Below are 23,305 nucleotides of genomic sequence, written 5' to 3' on the forward strand. Positions count from 1 at the left end.
TTGCGAACATTCCAATACTATAGTTAGGCTAAGGTATAATCCTATCCATTTGTTTACTAGCAGGAAGTAAGGCGGAACTGAGCAGGCATTTCGAGTACGAGAAATACTTGGTAAAATTCTATCACAATGTTACACACTGTCGGAAGAGTACAGTTTTATTCTATTTAAGCATAATTCCATGCTACTATCGGTATCAGCATTATTTTGCGAAAGGTTTCCACAAAACTTATGGCATATATTACTACAAATGATGTACTGTCGTCACGAGCCTAACGTACTCATGGTGTGCAAATAGGACAGCTAGGCTCTTAATAGTAAATTACAATATAACTTATATTATAAGTTTATATAACCTATCCTACACATTTAACGCATTGTAAGACTGTAATTGTTAGTCCTTATTATAGAAGTTTAAAGCCTAGGTAGACACTGATCACTTTCAACTGCTATTCCCTGACCAAAACTAAAGTTCTTTTCACTTTAGCCTTAGTCTGTTTCCAGGAGTTTTGAAGACAAGTAAGTAACCTGAGCCTAGTAATAACTTATTCCTAGGCTAGGCCTAATTAAATTAATTGCAGCAACTTGTATAGTCAGTAGTACGAAGTTTTGGCATACTGCGAAGTTCGGACACCCTAAGAAATACACGATTTTACCATGACAACTTACAGGAAGAGCCAAATTTCACCAAAAATTACGAAGCCACAGTTATTTTCTCTCCAAAATGGCCCGTGTGCAAGAAATTACTTACATATTAGTCAATAAAATGACGGAGATCTATGAAGTCTGTTATAATTACTGAAAAAGCAACTGCGCCACCAATTTTATCACCAGCGCCACACTGTGGGTTGCGTGTCCGAACTTCGCAATACTCTAGCAAAGAAATACCAGTTCCACAATCACGAAGAATCTTCTTGGAATACAACGTGAAAACAGTTTGCAGGATAGAAAGTTTGGCCGTGTATCGTACTATAACACAATTCTCCCACCATATCAAGTATATTTTCCGGTGATTTATACCAGAAGATTTAGTTTTGGGGTGTTTTAAGGCTTAGGTGTCCGAACTTCGAAGTGACCATGCTACTTGGTAGCGTAGCATGACATATATGGCAAGGCCTCAGGTCAAGTAATTTTTCCTACACGCTGTGTTTCAGTCTCCTGTTAATGTTACAAATTTAAATAGAAATGGTTAGTTGTGTGTAAATGTCAAGTGCCATTTGAACCATACCTCTTGGCCTAAAAGAAGGTCATAGGGCCTTGGCTACTTTGCAACTATATACCACATACAGTACTTAAGGCTGAACCAAGTAGCTAGGCCTGCTATACTCCTGTAGACAGACAATGTAGACATTGCCATGTCTAAAAAAGACTGCCTCCCACAGGAAAGACAGCTTGCATTTTTACTCTATAATCCTGTAGCTAATTGAAACTAAGTGAATGCTTCCCTCACTACATATCTGCTTCAGCCTAGCCTTTTCTTTTTCAACTCATGGCCTTTCCAAATGTATGACCTGCATGCTATGGGTTGCAGACTGTTCTCCATTTCTTGCCATTGTAGGGTGAAGGCCTGGCTATAGTTTGTATGATGTATACCAGGACTCATGGACTAGTCGAACCCCAATATTATCAATACTATGGTTGCAAACATCACAGTATGATGAAAGCAGTACCTTGGTGAACTTGAAACAAGTTTAACTGATTTTCGTCAATGACCAACCTCAATTGGAATTAACTGTGTAAAATGGATTGCTGACTGCACATGCATGATGTACAGGAATTTTTCATATGTGGCATTTTTTCACAAATTTCAGGGAGCTTTCCCTCCATTTATACACTTAACAGCGAAAAACAATTAAAATCTCATACAGGGAACAGGTTGAGATTACAGGGTACTAACTGTGTTTTACAAGCATTCATAAAACATATTGCATTCAATATTTGTTTGTTGAACATCAATATCTTACAGAACTCTTTGTTATGCACAGGCATCCCCTAAACAGTAGTGTAAACTACTAGCGGCCTAAGTAGACTACTAACAATAAACGTGTGGAAATCCCCATCTGAACTTTTTTTGGTCTTTTTCTAGGTACTATCACATACAACAGGAAACCTAAAAGACAAATATAGGAGCATTATAGCTTGAGGCATTTTCTACATCCCACGGTCATAATTCCCAAAATATTCTAAGTTTGCTGCCATGATTTTTTTTGCAAGTCCTGAGTTTTCAGATTTGAACTCAACACAGGTTGTGAGTGGGAGAAACCCGTAGATTTTCATTGCGGAAAAGATAGTTTTGATTAAGGCAATGGCGTGAAGTAACATCACTTGACACTTTCAGTGCGTCATTTGTAGACGTCAGTTAAAAGACGGTAAATTTACAAAGTCGCTAATTGAGTAGGGGTTTAGAGTTGCAGTGAGGTACTGTATAGGCATACTCTCGCACACCTAGCTAGTATATACTGTATGCCTTGTACTACCGGAGTCTTAATGTTACAGAAGCCTATTTTAATGATTCTGCAACATGTTTTACCTTGGTCACTACTTTCTTTTGGTAGAAAAAGGTTAAATTTCATACTGCACAGTACATAATTTGTAAAGTGCATTACAAAGCACCATGCATTGGCCTTATAACCTTAGTTTACAGAAAGTAAGTGATGTTGTAGTTTTGTACTATACTATAGGAATAGAGACTAACGAACTAATATTTCGAGTGAAATTTGGCTTTTTGATGATTAAATTTGTAGTCACGGTCGCCAAATGGCAAGAAAACTTATAAAAATAATTGAGGCCTGATGTATACAGTTAATTACTTTTCGCTCTTGCTTTTAATTCAGTAGACCTTTGCACTGATACATGTAGAGTTGTCGCAATTTTGACAGGTCTTTGTTTAGATTGACAAGTATGTTGCAAAAGCAGGAAATTATGCCCATGAGTTGTCAGTGCTTTCAAAACAGGAAACACTTCAAAATACAACATTAATGTTTGTATACAGAATAAATTTGAGAATGCACAACCCCCCTGTTCTGTAGTTTATTTACAGTCTGAGAAGCCCTTTGGGTTTAGTTCTCATCACTAACATCATTCCACATGTAAATACTTTTATTTATGAAATAACTATACTGTAGTTTAGGTAAGTTTAGTTCAGTTCTGTTTGGCTGAGAACAGGCTTACAGGGTCATGTGATAGCATCATGCCTTCAAGTTTGGGCAAGTCTTCAGAGAATTGCAATTTTCAAATCCATTCCTCCCCCCTGGATCACCATTTAACATCTCCATTTGATGGGCTATAAAAGAATGAACCCCAGCGTCTGACCACTTTCTCAAACATCGAGGGAGGTGAAAGCACTCCATCATACATCAGTGCAGTGTTGTCATTGTGAGCAAAGTTGTTTGCAAAACTAGTGAGGAACCAACTCACCTTTTTGAAAGTCAAACTCACCAGAAATAGCAATATACACAAAAGACTCAACACCACCACCTACCAAGAGCAGCAATGTTTTGTGTAGGTCAAAAGAATGTGGCTGCTGTTAAAATCTTGTTCCAGGCGTCTAATGATTTGGAGGACAGGCATTTATAACGTTAAAAACAAGATGGGAGAAAAATAATGTAGATGTACTGTGTTAAAGAACCTTGCTTGCAAGTTCTAAAACTATATGTACAGACCTTTTAGGCTTCTAACATCATGCACTTGCTCCTGATCAAGTGATGCCTTTAATAATTTACTGCAACTATCTCATCTTCTCTGTCTCCCTCACTATCTTGGGTGTCGTTCTTGCCTGAATTGGTTCATTCAATTTGTCAAATCTTGTAACGAACATTTTGGTGCTTTCACTCCAGCATGTTACTCTGTCTTTCTCATATGACTTTCACCAGTCAACTCTCGTTGACTCATCCATAAAACATTAACATAATTGTTTTCAAAATATACATCAGTCAATAGCATACTCATTGGAATCAACATAATGAGCAGCTTAAAAAATTACGACGAGACAGCTGGCAAGAGGGATACATGAAAAGAACTCAAAGTTATAGTGCAGTACTTATAATACAAAAGTTAGGAACAGTTTGATAGAGAAGCATGGAAGCAAGCAATACAAAGAAAAAAACATCCTCTTACTCAGGTTAACTTGCCTCACTCAGCAAGACTGCAACATTAGTGAATTAGTGAATCAGCAAATCCAGTGCAGAGAGCTTTTATACAAGCTATGTGTGTACGTAAAAACTTATTTGATGTAAATATCGTGTTAAATGTCCATGTTTTTCGAGACATCTTGCATCTGTTAGATTGAACCATTTGTTTTGTAAATAAAGAAATAACAATGTAACTTGTGTTTAAAATTATTCTGGTTAGAGAACCACTGTACTGAACTAACCACGCATATTGTGAAGAACCACATGATCAACAGATGTGCATGGATTTGTGTGGTGGGATGTATGACATGTAGAACCATATCAACATATGTGCATGGATTTGTGTGGTGGGATGTGTGACATGAAGAACCACATCAACAGATGTGCATGGATTTCTGTGGTGGTATATGTGACATGAAGAACCACATGATCAACAGATGTGCATGGATTTGTGTGGTGGGATGTATGACATGTAGAACCATATCAACAGATGTGCATGGATTTGTATGGTGTGATATGTGAGATGAAGAACCACATCAACAGATGTGCATGGATTTGTGTGGTGGGATGTGTGACATGAAGAACCACATCAACAGATGTGCATGGATTTGTGTGGTGGTATATGTGAGATGAAGAACCACATCAACAGATGTGCATGGATTTGTGTGGTGGGATGTGTGACATGAAGAACCACATCAGCAGATGTGCATGGATTTGTATGGTGTGATATGTGAGATGAAGAACCACATCAACAGATGTGCATGGATTTGTGTGGTGGGATGTTTGACATAAAGAACCACATCAACAGTTGTGCATGGATTTGTGTGGTGGGATGTTTGACATGAAGAACCACATCAACATATGTGCATGGATATGTGTGGTGTGATATGTGAGATGAAGAACCACATCAACAGATGTGCATGGATTTGTGTGGTGGGATGTTTGACATGAAGAACCACATCAACAGATGTGCATGGATATGTGTGGTGTGATATGTGAGATGAAGAACCACATCAACAGATGTGCATGGATTTGTGTGGTGGGATGTATGACATGTGGAACCATATCAACAGATGTGCATGGATTTGTGTGGTGGGATGTATGACATGTAGAACCATATCAACAGATGTGCATGAATTTGTGTGGTGGGATGTATGACATGAAGAACCACATCAACAGATGTGCATGGATTTGTGTGGTGGTATATGTGACACAAAGAACCACATCAACAGATGTGCATGGATTTGTGTGGTGGGATGTATGACATGTAGAACCATATCAACAGATGTCTATGGATTTGTGTGGTGGGATGTATGACATGTAGAACCATATCAACAGATGTGCATGAATTTGTGTGGTGGGATGTATGACATGAAGAACCACATCAACAGATGTGCATGGATTTGTGTGGTGGTATATGTGACACAAAGAACCACATCAACAGATGTGCATGGATTTGTGTGGTGGGATGTGTGACATGAAGAACCACATCAACAGATGTGCATGGATTTGTGTGGTGGGATGTGTGACACAAAGAACCACATTAACAGATGTGCATGGATTTGTGTGGTGGGATGTATGACATGAAGAACCACATCAACATATGTGCATGGATTTGTGTGGTGGGATGTATGACATGTAGAACCATATCAACAGATTTGCATGGATTTGTGTGGTGGGATGTGTGACATGAAGAACCACATCAACAGATGTGCATGGATTTGTGTGGTGGTATATGTGACACAAAGAACCACATCAACAGATGTGCATGGATTTGTGTGGTGGGATGTGTGACATGAAGAACCACATCAACAGATGTGCATGGATTTGTGTGGTGGTATATGTGACACAAAGAACCACATCAACAGATGTGCATGGATTTGTGTGGTGGGATGTGTGACATGAAGAACCACATCAACAGATGTGCATGGATTTGTGTGGTGGGATGTTTGACATAAAGAACCACATCAACAGTTGTGCATGGATTTGTGTGGTGGGATGTTTGACATGAAGAACCACATCAACATATGTGCATGGATATGTGTGGTGTGATATGTGAGATGAAGAACCACATCAACAGATGTGCATGGATTTGTGTGGTGGGATGTTTGACATGAAGAACCACATCAACAGATGTGCATGGATATGTGTGGTGTGATAGGTGAGATGAAGAACCACATCAACAGATGTGCATGGATTTGTGTGGTGGGATGTGTGACATGAAGAACCACATCAACAGATGTGCATGCATTTGTGTGGTGGGATATGTGACATGTGCAAGATCAACAGATCAGAAGTACTTTATGACAATTTTTGATACCACCGAAGCCAAATGCTCTCCTCACATTTAAATAAAAATCACAGGTACATTTATATGCCCTAGGGCAATAAAGGCTGAGCTGCATGTGTTAAACTGTAAGGCCCCATCAACATTTGACCACGAGCACAGTGTTGACCGGTGCTCGGCCATTCGAAACCAGCGTTAGACTGGGATCAAGGGAAGGTCAGGATCTGTGCTCAGTGTTACATAATTTGTAAGGTAAACACAGCTTGGGATTGACTTGGGATCAGCGGTGACCATTACTTCCATTGTCGTTGTTTGTTTCTCACATAATCTGAGGCAGTAGAAGCAGCACTGCACATCACAAGGTTGATGGTGTACTGTAGTAAAGAAACCTCAACTTCTTATACATTGAGCTCTGGGTCTAATTTAATACATATATACATACATACATTCATAGACACATATACAATATCATCGGGACCTTAGTTGCATATCACATGACATTGTCTAGTATTTGACACACACTCATCTGTTGGGTCGAGGAGGGAGACTAGAAGTATCTTCAAAAAAATTAAATAGATTGATAGGTCATTTGAGATTGGGTCATGCATGCACCAAAGTAGGATGTGGAAACTTGGGAAATGAAATAAATTAGGCAGTTACGTGGACAGCAGTCTGCTGAAATGCACAGAGAGTGTCATATGATTCCACTCCCAAAGTGACCTAGATCGTATTACAATAGTCTGCACTACAAACAGGAGTACTTTCATGTGGTAACTTCAACGCAATATATGATTCCCGTTTGTATTGACCTTATGTACTGGAAAATAAAACCGGAGGTGAATTCTGTGACGCGGTTTCAGTTGTGCTAAAGCTACTACTGTATGCACTGAAGTTTTGATAAGGATTTTGACAACCAAAAGTGAAATGCTTTCACAGAGGTAATCAGATTGGGTGCTACCTACAATAAAAAGCTATAAAGTTCACAAATCAGAGTTTGATTACGATATAGGCAAATGATCATGCACTTTTTTGTCTGTTTATTAATAGAAGTTGAAAAAGAAAATAAAAGAAGACAGAATTTAAAACGAGTGAGGGTCATTTTTGTGAAAGACAAAGACTGTCTAAGGAAATTGCCTTCAAATTTAAATCAGAAAGAGAGCATAGTTTGAAAAGTGTTCCGTCTGGCTTTTAAAAACTGCGGAGTAAAGTCCAAAAAGAATGGGGGAAATATCAGTGAACTGTTCGTGGCATTACATAATTTTATCGGTCCCTTGTATTTCATTAAACAGTTCCTTTCAAGGGTTTAATTCCATGCTATTATACAATAAACATCTTTTTTAGCCTGACTGTCAACCCAGAGACCCTCCTATACTTCATCACGGGATCATATGCATACAGTAGCACTGTCTTTATGCACAGGGCTTGATGCCTTGATTATAGCATAAGTTTAGTGCTCCTTTATTTAGTACAAATCCTTTATAACACATTACATCATATGGTTCCTTGCTGTTTTGATACACTGTATCACCAACTGTGAATGTCCAAGGTACAAATTCTGTACCAAGTGAGCTACATGAAGATTGGGATGTATAGCCTAGTGTTAATGAACTGAGTTGTCATCACAGGGTTTGCAACAGTTCTAACAATCTCTGCCAATATAAAAGGACACACTGTATATGCTTTATTGACCTGGACTTTGTGGCTAAAGGTAACAGAAAAAGTCTGCAAATTTTGACCCATTTCCTTTCATTATTTTTGTTTGTTTCAGACAGGATAACCTGGTGAATATTCGGAGAGAAGTTTTCTCATCTATCCTGTGAAATACTTGAAATTATAGCAAGTCTGTCTCCCTTTGAAGGAAAGATGGTCAGAAAGGCAGGTCCTACAGGTCAAAAGTCAAAGGTTAGTTATATACTTCATACTTTTCATTGTTTGCCACAAACAAAGAAGGCTCTATTTTCATACAAATTTTTATCCTAATTTATGCTTATCAAATTCTGGACGGAAGAAGGTTAGGAATGATGAGATGTAATGGCCGATCACCTCGAGGATCTGTGAGTTGACGTGAACAGGGATATTGTCGCTGGAAAACGTTTGCTTTGAGTAACAACCGTATTAGTGTACTCATCTGCATATGGTAATTTCAGATGACTAGTCATTTACCATGAACCCATATAGTGAGTAGACTTCAAGAACTTAGCAAGTATTGAGTTTTGTAAAAGTTTGCATTTCTCATACAATTTTAGAGTATGCAAGAGTATACCTCCCCCCCCCCAAAAAAAAGAAAGAAAATTGCTTCATAGGCACTTGATATTTGTGCAGCAAGTTGACTATCCTACATAGGAGTTTGATTTACTATATAACATTAATGTTTAACACTAATGGTAAGTATGTGTCTCAAATACTTTATTGAATACATGGACATTTGGTCCGCACTGATTGTACTGCCTTGACAGTACAGGTTTACTAGATCCGAGAGTCCAGGTTTACAGCAAGGGTCCCAAAGTCTTCTTTTCCGGCTATGTGCCAGACCGCCCAGATTCTTAGTATGCTGCAGATAGTCCTGTAAAAGAATCTTTTCATTTTATCACATCAATGAAATTTTCCGTGGCATTCACGTTGTACATTTTTATACCAGAGCTGGATGGTTTTTGCACAGTATGAAACCTTTTTTTTTAGAGTTGTTTTTCTTTATATCTAGATCAAGATTCGTTCAATAGAAAGGCCAAAATGACTCCTGTTTCATTTATGGCTGGACCAATCCTTGCCTCTTATGTTTTCTTCATCTGATTTTAGGAGAACTTAATAAATATTTTGGGATTATTGTTTTTATATTTGTGATTATGCTGTTTCTTCTGCACATTCTATAAAAAGATTTTGCTGTGTTATACTGTATCCCAGAGTCCAGCTTTGGTGCTAGGTCCCAGAGTCCTGGTTTATTGCTTTGTCCTGGACTCCCATCTTTGCTGCCACTGTAGGCCTCAGATTGTGGGTGGGCTGCTATGTTGCTGACTCCAGGTTTATTGCTACTGTAGGCCCAGAGTCCAGGTTAATAGCTTAGTCCCAGAGTCCAGGTTAACAGCTTAGTCCCAGAGTCCAGGTTAACAGCTTATTTCAAGAGTCCAGGTTAACAGCTTAGTCCCCGAGTCTAGGTTAACAAGCTTAGTCCCAGAGTACAGGTTAACAGCTTAGTCCCCGAGTCTAGGTTAACAAGCGTAGTCCCAGAGTACAGGTTAACAGCTTAGTCCCAGAGTCTAGGTTAACAGCTTTCAAGATTTCTTGGACAAACACTGTGTTGAACTTTGTCCCCAAAATGAAAACTTTTCAAGATTTTTGGCTGATTCTTTGGTTGGTTTATCAGTATTATCCTCACATCTGCTCATGAATAGGTCATTGCATCTCTTCATAGTGTTTAAGAAAGTAGTCTGAAAGTTGATTTTCTCTATACTCTGCATGGAGTTTGTTAAAGTGTTGAACTGTGGAAGTACAATGGGGTAACTGTTACACCCCTGCCATAGCGCCTTATTATCCAGCTATATATGCAGTACTGTATTCTCTGTTCTGTGAGTGTGCCTCTGTGGGCACTTCTGTCCATTTCACTTCTGTTTTAGTTGAAGATGCTTTTGTCAAAAGTAATATTGTAAAACAATTTAGGGAATACAGTGCAAATAATCAATGTTCACATGTCAGATTAGTTTTAGAAAGAAAACATGAATTGAAGAGAGAAAAAAAAAGAGAAAAAGAAATGATTGGCTTTATTTTGGGTTAACAAAGCCAAGGTCAACGGAATTGTGATTGATCTGAGCTAAATTTAACTGCAGTTACTGAACAGCAGAATTCATCATAAGTACCTCTCCTTGTCATCTGACAAACTGTCATTCAAATTGAGGCTGGGAAGAATGGATATGAAGTACTAAAAAGTGTACATAACAACAGTAACAAGGAAGTTTCACACAGGTTTAACAAAAAAAAAGAAAATGGGACATTAATGACCAATCTCAATCATAGTCTACCCTAATTATATACACCACGGCAAACTGTTGTAAGTTTCCTGTGTTTCAACCCATCCATTAAAGCCGAACGATCTCGTAATAAAAACCCCTCGTTAATGATTTATCAGACATAAGCGGAAACTGCGCCACTTGAAACCTCTTTTGATGATCGCAGCCGTCATTGTTTGCAATTTGAATTTTGTGAATGGGGAACCCAATGCCTTATTTGGAAACGGCACTCTCTCTCTAACTCTCACACAGGTACACACTACTCTGCGCATAGCAGGAAATCATGGCATCTATTGACGTCCATTCTATTCTGCACAGGAAGCAGTTCTCTGTAAAAGCTCGTTTCCTTGACAGTTTTCCTTTCACTGGAAGTCAAACTTTCCTTTTGATTTAACAATCCAGTGAGATGATTTTTTTTCTCAGGCTACTTTTTCTTTCTTTTTTTAATTTCTTTGCATGCACTCTTGTGTTGTCTGAAGAAAAGTACTTCTCTTTTGAAATAGTTTTCTCCACTTCTTCGATTCATACTGTAAAGCTTTCTCAAGTGCGATTTAATAGACAATGGGAAGTTGATTTAATTTCCCGGCCATTGTATCAGTTATAATAGTGCAATGTGTGCTGTTCCCATGTATTCTAAGACTGCTCTCACTCTCATACGGCATTGAAAATCTATCAAAGATTTCAGGTGAGCTTTTGTTTTAACCCTCGTAAAAAAAAAGGTGGTTATCTTGAGAACTGAAATCTCGCTTTGTATCCCGTACAATAGAAAAAGGAAAGAAAGATCATTATAATTTAAACTGATGGGTTTGTACAGTACTTCCCTCTTTCTGTATTGTTTTTTCTGATTAACACGTCTCGATGTCTGAGACTGGATTCGAAACCCTGTGAAATTCTCCAGCACTGTTTATTTGAGAACTTTATGGAATTTTCTTAGTATCTAACTAATCTAATAGTAGGGCTCCGCAGTTACTCACAAGTTTAAGAGTTCAGTTTATAAAAGGTGTACAGGTTTCTTGACTCATTATCGTTAAGTGGGAGGGAAAAATCTGGCAGGTTTTTATTGGCCAGCAACTTGCATACATGTATCTATCTACTATAAAGAAAATCCGTATTTTCTTACCTGAGAGACGATCATTTATTCTCATTGTCTTATGGAAGTCGTTAACGATCAAGGAAGTAACGTCTCTAACGATTTCGCGTGCAAGTAATGAATTTATGGGCGAGAAATATGAATAAAAAACCAAGGAGTAGAAAAGTGACTCAGAAGGAATGAAAGTAATCAAATTACCACACCTTTCCCTCCCTCCCACATAATTATCAAATAATTCTACAGTGTATGACATTTACAAAAATGCCGCAGTTTGAAAGCTCTTTCTCTTCCTGTTAAATCCCTTTTGTCTTTCAAAAAGTAAACTGACATTTACATTGACAATATTTAACAACATTATGAGAGTATAATCCCACCTCCAGCTGTTTCAGTTTACTGTCCTTCATGTGGACAGGGGAAATCGTGGGGGGGAAATATTTCTTTCAAAATTGACTTGGTCCACTTGTTAAATAGGATATGACAAAAAATTTCTGTACCTTGGCATGCACATACAGTATTAAGTGTACATTTTGTTGTACACAACTGTGAGCAAAATTGTACAAATTGTATTGTCTTCAGATGTAAAAAACTGTATAAAACTGTATTTTATACACAGAAATGTGTGTTTTCCGATCGTGTTTTTCCTTGATTTAGTACATTTCTCTGTCATTATTCAGTGTCAGAAAATTACCAAAATTAATTTAAAAAATTTGCAGACTTATTTTAGGACTTGTATAAACTATTTAATCTCAAATATAACTAAGTTTCAGCTAGGTCTCTCAAAGTGAGAGCTGAGGAAGTAGCAAGTTTTGTCAGATTATTATTATGATGATTTTTTTTTCAATCTTCTTGAAACGAGAAGAGTTGATTTGATCGATAAACGGCGATGTACTCTAGTACTCTTAGTGCTATGCATGCTGCTGTGTACAGTCAATTGTACAGTAGGGAATTCTTAAGAAGTGCTATGCATGCTGCTATGTACAGTAAATTGTGTACAGTAGGGAATTCTTAAGAACTGTCTAAATTGTCTAAAAGATGTCTCTTCCATTAATGGTTGTTGTGAGCTGAGCATTCAGCCTTTTATAGTGTGGATAATCTTAGATCCATTACTGTAGACACAGCTCTGACCATGTAAGGTATTATTATGGCACTGGTGTATTACGCACACAGTGTTGATTGACGTCATATCAATTGTACAGCGAACACAGAGAGGTGTGATTCAGTCAAACCGCAGTTGTAAGTTCAAACAGTGTGGTACTGTAGTTTACTTGTCACCAGCCTTCGTCTGCGTTGACAAGGATGCTGTTCCTGTTGATTACCCATTCATGTGGAAACCTTTTCCCAATTCATGCAGTGCAATGAAGCCTTACTGCTGGAAATGAGCTTTGTTTGGCTGATAACAGTTGCTGAAGTCTGGACACTAACCGTACCTGTTAGTCAGAAATATGCTGAGTAAGCACTTTGACCGATACTGTACTGTAGGCATTCCCTATGTTTTTTGAAAAAGGCGCTTAAAGTGGGATTTTTTGATCAGGTTGTAAATTTCTTTGTGCCACCTGATGTTTATAATGCCTTGAATAAGCCCTGACTCTTAAAGAACAGATGTGTTTGATGAAACTCATTTGTTAGCAGACTTGCCAAACTTTATTGATTTCTTTGCTTGTTAATACCAACAACTTAAGGATCTTTTGTAGAAACTTAAACCTCTGTGTTAAAACGTGGAAATGATCTGATTTTCTCATCACAACAACCTGCACCACATAGAAGTATTCGGTTTAAAAACCATCCGGTATATTCTTTGTATTTTTTAATTTTGCAAGGACAAGCGAGAGAAAACTTAGGCAATATAGCTTCTGGCACACTTATTCGTCACTTTTTGGTGAATAAATGTAAAATTAAAATTTGAGGAAGTACTGGGTTGCAAAGGGAAGAAGTTTTACAAGGATTGACACGATATCATTCAGATCTACATCATCAGAATAAAAATTATACCATGATGTAATTAATGCAGACTAAATAGTTTCCTGGTACAGTGTCTCTCGAAATATCATCCAAGAGGTCGACTTATGTCTTTTTGGCAAACTTTTGATATTTAAACTTTACTTTGTCGATCTAAGTGATATGATTCTCTTCAAGCGAATGGTTATAACTTTGTTAGGATCTGTATCGTCTTCAAGTAACTTAGCCAGTGCCTCATCAATACTGTATAATAAATAAGTACAGTATTTAACAGACCACAAACTACTGTATGGGGCGAGACCAATAGGTGGGTTGGGAATATCTTTGGGGTCGGCCGCTGGAGTTTTGCCAGACATTTGAAAACACAAAACTGTCTAGTACAGTTTTTGGAGTTTGACATTAATTATTAAGTTAATTTTCTTTGATGTGAAGATCCCATAGTCCCAACTACTGTAGCTTTCATGTATTTTTTGAACATTGACTCTGAGGATTGGTGGGCTGGTGGGTTGTGACCCACTCTGCCTGGGAAATCCTGGCTCATGGGCCTAAAAGATTGCCCCACTGTGGTACGACTCTAGATTGTACAGTAACACCTGTTAAGAATGTTGCTGTTGTTACCAGATTTCAATATTTCTGCTAGAAGTTGTAAGGAAATCTGCAACTGATTTGTACATTTCTTCTAATCACCATGTCATGGATATGTGATAAAGTATTGTAGAAAAGGATGTTTATGATTGTAATGGTCTCATGTTGCATTCAGAGCAGTGTCATATATACTGTACTGTTGAGGTTAACAACCTTTAGCCACACCTAGCATAACAGTTCTAGGGTTTAAACTTTGAAGTGGAGTGGGAAGCAGACATTATAATATAACCTCCATTTTTATAAAATTGAAATGTCGCAAGATTCTGTAACTTCTAAGTTTTCTCTGTGTACAACTACTGTACCTATAGAAAAGTACGTGCAAATCAGTGCGACTTAAACAAAATGGCTTGTTCTCGTCGGGTACAATGTTGTGTATTAAACAGATTGGGTTGAGATATTAGTACTGTATATCGTGGGACAACACACCCACCCACAAGGGAACAGAAGATTAAATGCTAATTATAGATTAAGGCTCGGACGTATTTACTGTATATGGTTTTATAAACCGCAAACTGTGCATAGCTGCCCACAAGGTGAAGTTGTTTACAGCAAGTTTTTTCAACTTCCGCGCTGTATTAAAAATAGTTAAACAAAAGTAGCTCGATTTTGAGTTGAATCCTGGAGTATTACATATATAGTACATTCCAACCATTGAAAATATTCTGAGAATAGACAGCAGAGACCCACCGAAGCATTTGGTTGTGAATGCCGATATAAATAGACTATCTCCATGTATGGTGCCTTTGTTTCCTTTTTCGAGTTCCTGTGTAAGCATGTACTTACGTAGATAGCTTTAGCTTTAGTGTACAGAGCAAGCCAGCCACCCACTGACTAAATATATCCTTCTTTCATTTGAGTCACAGCGATTGAGGTCATTTGACGTAAGTTCCTTATTGGCTGTTGGAGAGTAGAAGTAGCCAATCATGCCCTGTTTTGGCGATTGTATGAAGGCAGATCAGAGAGCACAGTCGAGTTGATGAAGTTTATTGTTTGAAAAGTTTTGCGTGCTTTTTAAAGTCCTGTTTGGTTTTATGACTGCGGCACTTCTGAAACTGACTTTGGACACATACTCTCACTCCATCAGAAAAACTCTGTGCAATTCCTGTACAATTTTCATATTTAAAGTTGAGCTGCTCCAATATTTGTGGGAATTTTAAATACAATTTTTTTGGTTTCCATTGGGAATTGTGAAGTTCACTTTTTAGCAGTGATAAATGGATACCTTCGATTCGAGCATGTACTTTGGTCAACAACCAACATCATTCCCATACCCTCAGCAGTGCATGTATGGGCAACCACAGCAGTTGTACCCATCCCCTCCCCCACCCCAGCAGTGTAACTACCAGCAGGAACCTGCCTACCCCATGCAACCAGCATATCAACCACCTCTTACCATACCTCAGGTAAATTCTTTAAGTCAAATTTGCAAATTTCATGATTTTTATGGGATAAAGTTTTTTTTCCACTAATTTTCAGAAAAGAGAGTTATAGTATAATTTTGAAATGTTTTGTCTTTTCAACATTGTGCAAAATTTAGCTAAGTTATGGTTTTTTTCATTAATTAATTTTTCATGATAAAGTTGATTCTGTTTTGGTCTTTCTAATGATATATTTTATTCATAAGTATATTGAAAATGTTTTATTTGTAACAGGTTTTTGCGACGATATACTCATGCCAAATTTTGTGTTTACTCAGCTTTTTACGTTCCCAGTTAACCTTTTAATTTTGATTGGATTGTTTTTTTTTGTGTCAGAAATAACATTTGTATCATTTCGGATGTTTTAAATTCATCTCCAGAAATTTTATACTCTTGCCAAATTTGTGTTTACTCAACCTTTCTTTTTCCCAGAATGCATTTTTAATTTAACTGCGATTTCTTCTAAATCTGAGAAATACTTAGAAAGTTTAATTTTGGTGTCATTTTGGTTGTGGCTACATCTCCAGAAATTGACAAGGTTTTGTGCATAGTTGTTTCAAACACCATCTATTGCTCGAACTACACACATGCTTTGTTTACATTAATTCATGTTTTGTGGACTTGGAGAGAGGGTTTCTTTGCCAGTTTGCCATCAGTATTCAGACAAAAATTGTTAAACAATTTTATCTTGTAAATTACGATTACAATATTTATCACGGTCATTCATCAGAATTGATCAAATGCACCATGATTTTTATACAAAATTAAAGATATAATCTTTACTAATATACCTTGCCAACACTGCTAAGAGATATCTTTTAAATTCTACTATGCTGCACACTTAATTCTAGGACTGTAGTACAAGTTTATTTATCAGCAGCTAATCTTTCCTGAAGTGTCTGCTGTAAGACTTTCATTTCTTTCAAATTTCAAAATAAAATCATTTGAACATTTTTTTTTAGCAAACTGACTATAGTTAACAAGCAGAAAAGAAGCCGACTGTCAAGCAGTGAATTAATTTACTGTTAGAGTGCAAATACATGAAATGAGTAAATGATATCTTTGGCTAGCCTGTTTAGCTTTGTTGGTGGAGCAGATGTCTTGTAACCCTGAGTTTAACTATCAAACTGTATGTACAGTAGTGTGAATCCTGTTCTACAGTAGTACTAAGTACTGTAACATGTTTCTTTGCCATTTTCTGTTGTTTATTTACTTGTCAGTTAGTGTTGTTGTTGCTCTTTCATTTTCTGATACTGTATAGTGAGTGGGGAACAAAATGAAACATAAAATAGCACAGCCTACAAGTAGCCTAATTGTGACAATTAAAGTACAAAACAAAAGCAAATTGTGACAATTAAAGTACAAGAAAAAGCAAACAAGTGGCGAATCGTTTGCTTCACATCGCAAGACGCTACGCGAAACGGTCAAATTTTCTTCGTACGAGTCCAAATTTTGCTAAGCAGTATTTTTTCACAGGAACAATGTAGTATTGTTAACAAGGGACAATGATAAGAGCCTTCTAAACAGCTACACAAAATATGAACCACTGAATTAGTCTCAGGCTAATATTTCTGGCAGATTTGACCAAACTTAGCATTGTTTGTTGCATCCTCAAAGAAACCAGGTATAAAAATACCATATATACAGTACGTACTACTGTACATTATGTAGAAAACAATGCACTTCTCACAAATCTTTCAGTTATAACACATCAGGAAATCAGCCGACTTGATTTAAGAAAGAGATTATTGAATAATTATGCAAAACAATAAATAAACAGAGTTTCCTTCATATCTTTCTGTCAGATATAAACATAATTAGCTTTATATTGAATTAAAATAATTACTAAAATAACCTATTTTATGATCTGACAAACATACCATGGTTTTACTTCATATTATACTTTACTAAGTAAGTGTTTGTACTGTGTAATAATATGTTGGTTTTCATAGTTATGATTCCTGCACTTAAAATTAAATCAAAAAAGATAAATCAAAATAGAACAAAGAAACAAAGCAAATAAAAACATGCCAACATGTGATTCTGAGAGGTGATCTTGCTAGATGTTATATAATATTTCTAAAAAAAGAAGAAGTTATTTTACTGTAAGTCAAAGTGAATGTTTTGAAAGAAATATATATAATTCATCTAGCATTGAATTTTTCAGAACTTAGCCCATTAGTGCACATCAACACATCAGGGTATATTTGCTGATATGCTGTAGGGATCTGTAAAAAAAAACAAAAAAACATTCAACCAACTGGGTTATAAACAAGTACTTAAAATCCATGACAATGTTGCTTAATTAACTCAGTTTAAATGAAACCCCTCATACAGTAAATTTGTTGATGTAAAGTATTATATTACTATATATATTATTGGAGTGAGACAGCAGAATTTTTCATGAGTAAATAACTGTATAGGTAGCTAGGATACTGTACAGTTGTAACTGTATAAGCTACTCAACTTCTCTAAGTACCCATTTCTGTCTCTTTAGTATCAAACTTTCCTTCTTGGAATTTGAATGTTTAATCGGAGGAGAGAAAAAGGAAAAGAAAAAAAACCAATTGTGTGTTGCAATGAACCTTTCACATTGTACATTATTTGTGATAAAATATGAAATTCATTTAGTGTTGAAATGAGATTAGTTTGGTGCAAATCTCAAGTTCATCCAGCATGCACTGTATTATATCTAAATTTCAATTAAGTTTTGTACTGGAGTTTGAACATCAGACAAAGTTATTATTTATTTTTATTTTTCGTCACCATAGAACAATTTTTGTGAAAATTCCCATTTATTTTCACCTTTTCGTTTCCTTTTGGTTTTTTACCTCATCAGACTCCAGTGACCAGAAAAGATGCTGGCTCCTTTAATTCCGAACAGTATATCAGCGACAGCGATTTGGTGGCTTGCTCGGTGCGAGAATTGAACAGGCGACTACGGACCCTCTCCAAGGAGACCGTGTCACTCCTGAAGCAGAGGAGGAGGACCCTGAAGAACCGTGGTTACGCCGCAAATTGTCGGGAGAAGAGAATCACCCAGAAAGATTCCTTAGAGAGTGTCGCAAAGAAATTACAGGACACAGTCTCAGACTTGAGAGAAGAAAACGCCGAGCAGAAAGATGAGTTGGAGAATCTTAACTTCAAATACAAGGCTCTGTTAAAGTTTGCAATGAGCAACACACTCCTTGACACTTCCACGTTTCTCCAGAGGGCCCCCGGAGTGGAAACACTCGCCACGGTCGCAGAAGCTATCAGGGGCAGAGAGAGTACGGATGCGTCAGAGCGTGCTTCAAGTTTACTCGATTCAGATCTATCCCTGGATCTTAAGACAGATATGAACTTATCACTCAAGCAAGAGCCTGGATTCTGAGAAGTGTCTTTATACATAAAATAAAACTATATATATATACAAACTCAGTAACAAGTACAAATCGCTGGCTGATCCGTGTATGACACGTTATACCAGAGTCGACGCTAGTCTCCCCTCCCCGCCTTTTCCCACTCCCTCCCTCCCCCCTTCTGTTCCTACAGTATGACCATTAATTCCATAAGAATCTGAGTACAAAGAGTGGACTTTCAATATCACAGTGTTTTATTGTACTGTATATAATACTGTTCATGTATGTCTAGTGTCCAAGAACTGTGTTTTTGTCAAGAAATGAAACGAGGTTTTAAGAAGCTAACAGTCTGTGTCATCAAAACTGAGGATATTCATTATTAGAGGTAAGTTTGCTCAAGAGTTTGAAAGTTGTGATTTGTTGAACGGTCTGTCTGTTTGTCACAGGTTGTACCTGTACATTCCAATTAGACCTTGTGTCAACCTTAAAACAGATACTTTTGCCAACATATTATGCTAGGTTTGATAGTTACATTAACAAACTCCCACTCAGTGCAGGATGGATATTACTACATTGTGCTTACATTGCTTGTTTATTCTTTGAGAGCCCTTTCGAAAATAAGCAAAAAGACAATCTTGTCATTGAAAGTGGTTGGGAAACATGTGCCTACTAAATATATCAAGTTTTCCCTACAGGCATATCTTACATAAATTTGAAAGCTTCGCATAATTGGTTAGAAAAAGACTAAAGTGGTGAAATCTAATATTATAAAACAGATGACAGAGAAGAAGGAAAAACTAAATTAGAAAATATAGAAGTGACCTTTCCCCAATGTCTTCCCATTTCGTTGATTGTTTAATGAGATTGTTTTTTTCCAGTCATTGAAACACGTGCAAGAAACTATACCACTATCTGGTAATTAATGGCCTTTGTAATTGTCTGTAAAATGGTGTTCGTACCGAGACGTATCAGCACATATTTAATTCTGTAGGCATGAATGGAATCTACTGTAATTGCCCAGTTGTGGATTTGAGATGATAGTTTGATCTTGGTTTCACACATGCTATAAAATACCGTATTTTCTTGCAAAACCAGATCCAGTTTTTTTGCTGAATTTATTTAAGTTTATTTCTATCATCAAGTCAAAAGTTGTAAATGCAGATGGGAAGGATCATAAAATAATTCAAACATATACATATATATATATATATACATACACCAGTGAATTTCCAAAAACTGCCCACAGAAAAAAAAATTGATTTGAAGGTCCCTATCACCAAAACCAAAAGCGGTATATATTTGCTAAGAATGGCAGAATGAATTTACGACGAAGGCAATGCCTGTAGTTGGGGTGTAACTTCTAACAGATATCTCATATTTATTTTCCTTCATGTGTTTTCATTCACAAATGTTGGCATTTTTGTCTACTGTACTTCACCACTAGTATTTGGTCCTTTTAGTCACCAGGAATGATTTTTACGTATTACAGGGTGAAGGAATCTCATAAGTTTGTTCAATATGTAATGAAACGGCTTGATTTAAGATTCACTAGTCACAAAAAAATGAAAGAAAGAACCTCTTTCTCATTTAGTCACATATTAGGTATAAACTTCAATAACAATTTGTTATTCATTTGTATTGACCGATATCAACCAAAAACGCCTTGTATAATTTTTTGGTTGTTATATTTGAATTCAATGTCACATGAAAATATGTCGGGCATGAAATAGCAATGGAACGTATTAATGCTTAGCAATCGCGTAGAACATCGCGGGGTCTGCCTGTCGCCGTCTCGTTGAAGTACTGCAGGGTGAGCATTGCATGATGAGCGTGGCACACACTGCAGGGAATTGCAGACCAATTTATTAAAATAGGAGAAACAAAAAGCCAGGAGAAAGAATACAATAAAATAAAATGAATAAATAAGTAAAAAATAAATACAGAAATTAAATCCCTTTTAATTGTCACCTTGCTTTACAGTCAGATATGGTTTTTACAAATTGATGGCGTATAGCGATCTTTTTTACCACAGATTGAATATTTTGTTAGTTTTTAGTCCTGCTGCTTGTGTATAGAAAATATCGACCAGTCAAACCGTGTTTAAAATATCAAACACTCAGACGAATATTGACTGCTTTTAATGATAGTTTCGTTTGCGTAAATTAAGCCTTGCGACCGGTATCCGCTGTAATGAAGCATAAAATATGCATGTATGTATCAGCTATATAATAGCTTCTATTAATTGTCAATTTAGATTCCATTGGTAAAACAAAGCAAAATCCATCTATTTAGCTCGGTCGCCTGCTTGCTGTCCAAAATAAATTTGGAGATAATCTAGAAAATACAAAATATTGCAGTGCCGTTACACTTGCAATGTTGTATTTTTCTTTGTCTGTAAATAACACAATAAAAATTCATCAACTTTAATACTGCTATGCAAATTTCAAAACTGATTCCGTTTGTGAAATATTCAAAGAATGTTTCTTTTTTTTTCTCATAATAGACACAGTAAAATGGAAAAGTTAACTGTTTGGAAAAAATGTTGTAGTTTCAGTGAAACGATTTTACCCCATTAGGGAGATACAAACTATAGTTATATTAACCGTAAAAAATGGGTGTGAAAATTGGTGTAGCGCAATTGCTAAACATGTATTTATTTTTCTTATTTTTTTTTTGAGTGCTTGTGCATCAATTTCATTCCGAAGACATGATTTGAGTAATGTAAACTTGATAACATTTATGATTAAAAACTCTTTTTGTTGGACTTACCCTTTCAAGTGTCATCCATTTGATGTATACAAAGTTGATTTACATCGCAGTTATTTTATTTATATCAGTAATGTGGGTAAATGTCAGTACTATTTATATCAATTTATCTCATTGCAAAGTCATTTTTTATAAAGTTCTGAATAGTGTTAGAACCAAGAATAATAAAATAATAATAATAACTCCACTTGTTGTGAATTTGTGAACTTTAGAAAGAGCAAAAATTCCGTGAAAAGTGTGGATTTGAGATTTTTTGGTTTTGTCTTTTGGGCCGTTTTATTTTAATCTATTGACATTGCCTGTGCCTTGGTTATCAGATTATCTTCTCATTGTTTTATATACTGTATGTAGAGTTTAGCAGGACACTGAGCAAAGACTGTCCTAGAAATCAAAGAAATCAAATAACTGGCAGGACGTCTTCATCATCAAATATATAACTTGATGATACTTCATGTTAGAGACTCTTAGGATTTCGAGAAAATTTCAAACTTTAAACTGAATTAAAATTAAAGAAAGAGAGATAGGAAGGAAGGAAAGGAAACATGTAAATAAACTCGAAACATGACGGTTTATTTTTAAATTTGGAGAAGCCTATATTTACAAAATCTTAAGTTTTGGGTAAAGAAAGTATTACTTTGACAGTGGGTGCCATCCAAGTCCCAGCTTGGTATTCTATAACTTTTGTTTTGTTTCTTAAAAGAAGAAAGAAAAAAAAAAGCCCACTAGTTCCCGTATACTGTAATGTTAGAATTCATTTATTTTCAATTGTTTATTGTTTGGTTTTAAATACTTTTCTTCTTGTTTTGCTCTCATTTGAATCCCACATGTAAAGAAAACCTCTATATTTACTTAAGGTTTTTTTTTGGGGGGGAGGGGGGGGGGGGTTGGTATTCTAAGGAGGATATTATTCTCTGGTAGAATTTTGTTCTTTATGTTCGGTGTTATTATATATGTTTTCTTATCGACGATCAAATTTTGCTATGTATATAATATGAACGTGTTATTAGTCGAACAGGTTGGTATGGTGCTGGTCACGTACCTTCTATACAGTATATATATGTTACCACTTGTGATTTAATACAGCAAGGAATTTTAATAGAAACGCCAGAACTGGTTTACAAACAAATATGATTGTCTATGATCCTTTCTGTTGTGTGGTTTGTTCACCTGATAGATTCAACTATACTGTTCTCCGTAATAACCCTGTTGAGTAGACTACTGGAGGACAACTTTTCATATTTCGCTTTTCCAGGCCACTCCATATTTTGTGAGCTTACTTACCAACCCATTTTCAGGGTTTGCACCCCCCTGAAAGCCCCTCCCATATAGTCAGGCCCACTAGCACGATGTTTTGTTCGAACTGTATGAGGAAACATTGTTGCTTCTAAAAGAGTAAATAAGCTTTCTAATTAGCGCGTAACTGCATTCCTATTATACCAATTAGGCTAGGATCATCTACATGAAACATGTACGGTAGGCTCTAAGTTAACATTGATGTTGCGTCTGATACGTAATTTGTAATAATACTGCAGTCCCCCCCCCCCCCCAAAGTACAGGTTTGGTTTGAGCGTATTTGGGTGACAAAGGAAGTCACAGATTGGAAACACAACCGACTGCATTAATATTTCAGTCCATATTATCACATAAGGCTTTAGCCTACTAGAAGAGCTTGAT

The 23,305-nt window shown here is 36.5% G+C and overlaps 1 protein-coding gene across 4 annotated transcripts; it reads left to right on the top strand.

Annotated features, from left to right (window-relative positions):
* Positions 1-8: 8 nt before the first annotated feature.
* On the top strand, positions 9-22,757 carry LOC139960557 (transcription factor MafK-like). 4 transcript variants are annotated; one of them, XM_071959008.1, is made up of 3 exons: positions 9-94; positions 8,183-8,316; positions 18,364-22,757. In XM_071959008.1, exons 2-3 carry the CDS (start codon positions 8,278-8,280, stop codon positions 18,895-18,897), a joined length of 573 nt encoding a protein of 190 aa, XP_071815109.1. In that variant the 5' UTR covers positions 9-94; positions 8,183-8,277; the 3' UTR covers positions 18,898-22,757. The 4 variants fall into 4 exon arrangements, with proteins under 4 accessions (XP_071815109.1, XP_071815108.1, XP_071815110.1 ...); XM_071959007.1 differs by having other exon boundaries at positions 12-110; XM_071959009.1 differs by having other exon boundaries at positions 23-110; positions 8,187-8,316.
* Positions 22,758-23,305: the final 548 nt, after the last annotated feature.

The sequence above is a fragment of the Apostichopus japonicus genome, chromosome 19, assembly GCF_037975245.1.
Source record: "Apostichopus japonicus isolate 1M-3 chromosome 19, ASM3797524v1, whole genome shotgun sequence".
In the NCBI taxonomy this organism is placed as follows: Eukaryota; Metazoa; Echinodermata; class Holothuroidea; order Aspidochirotida; family Stichopodidae; genus Apostichopus; species Apostichopus japonicus.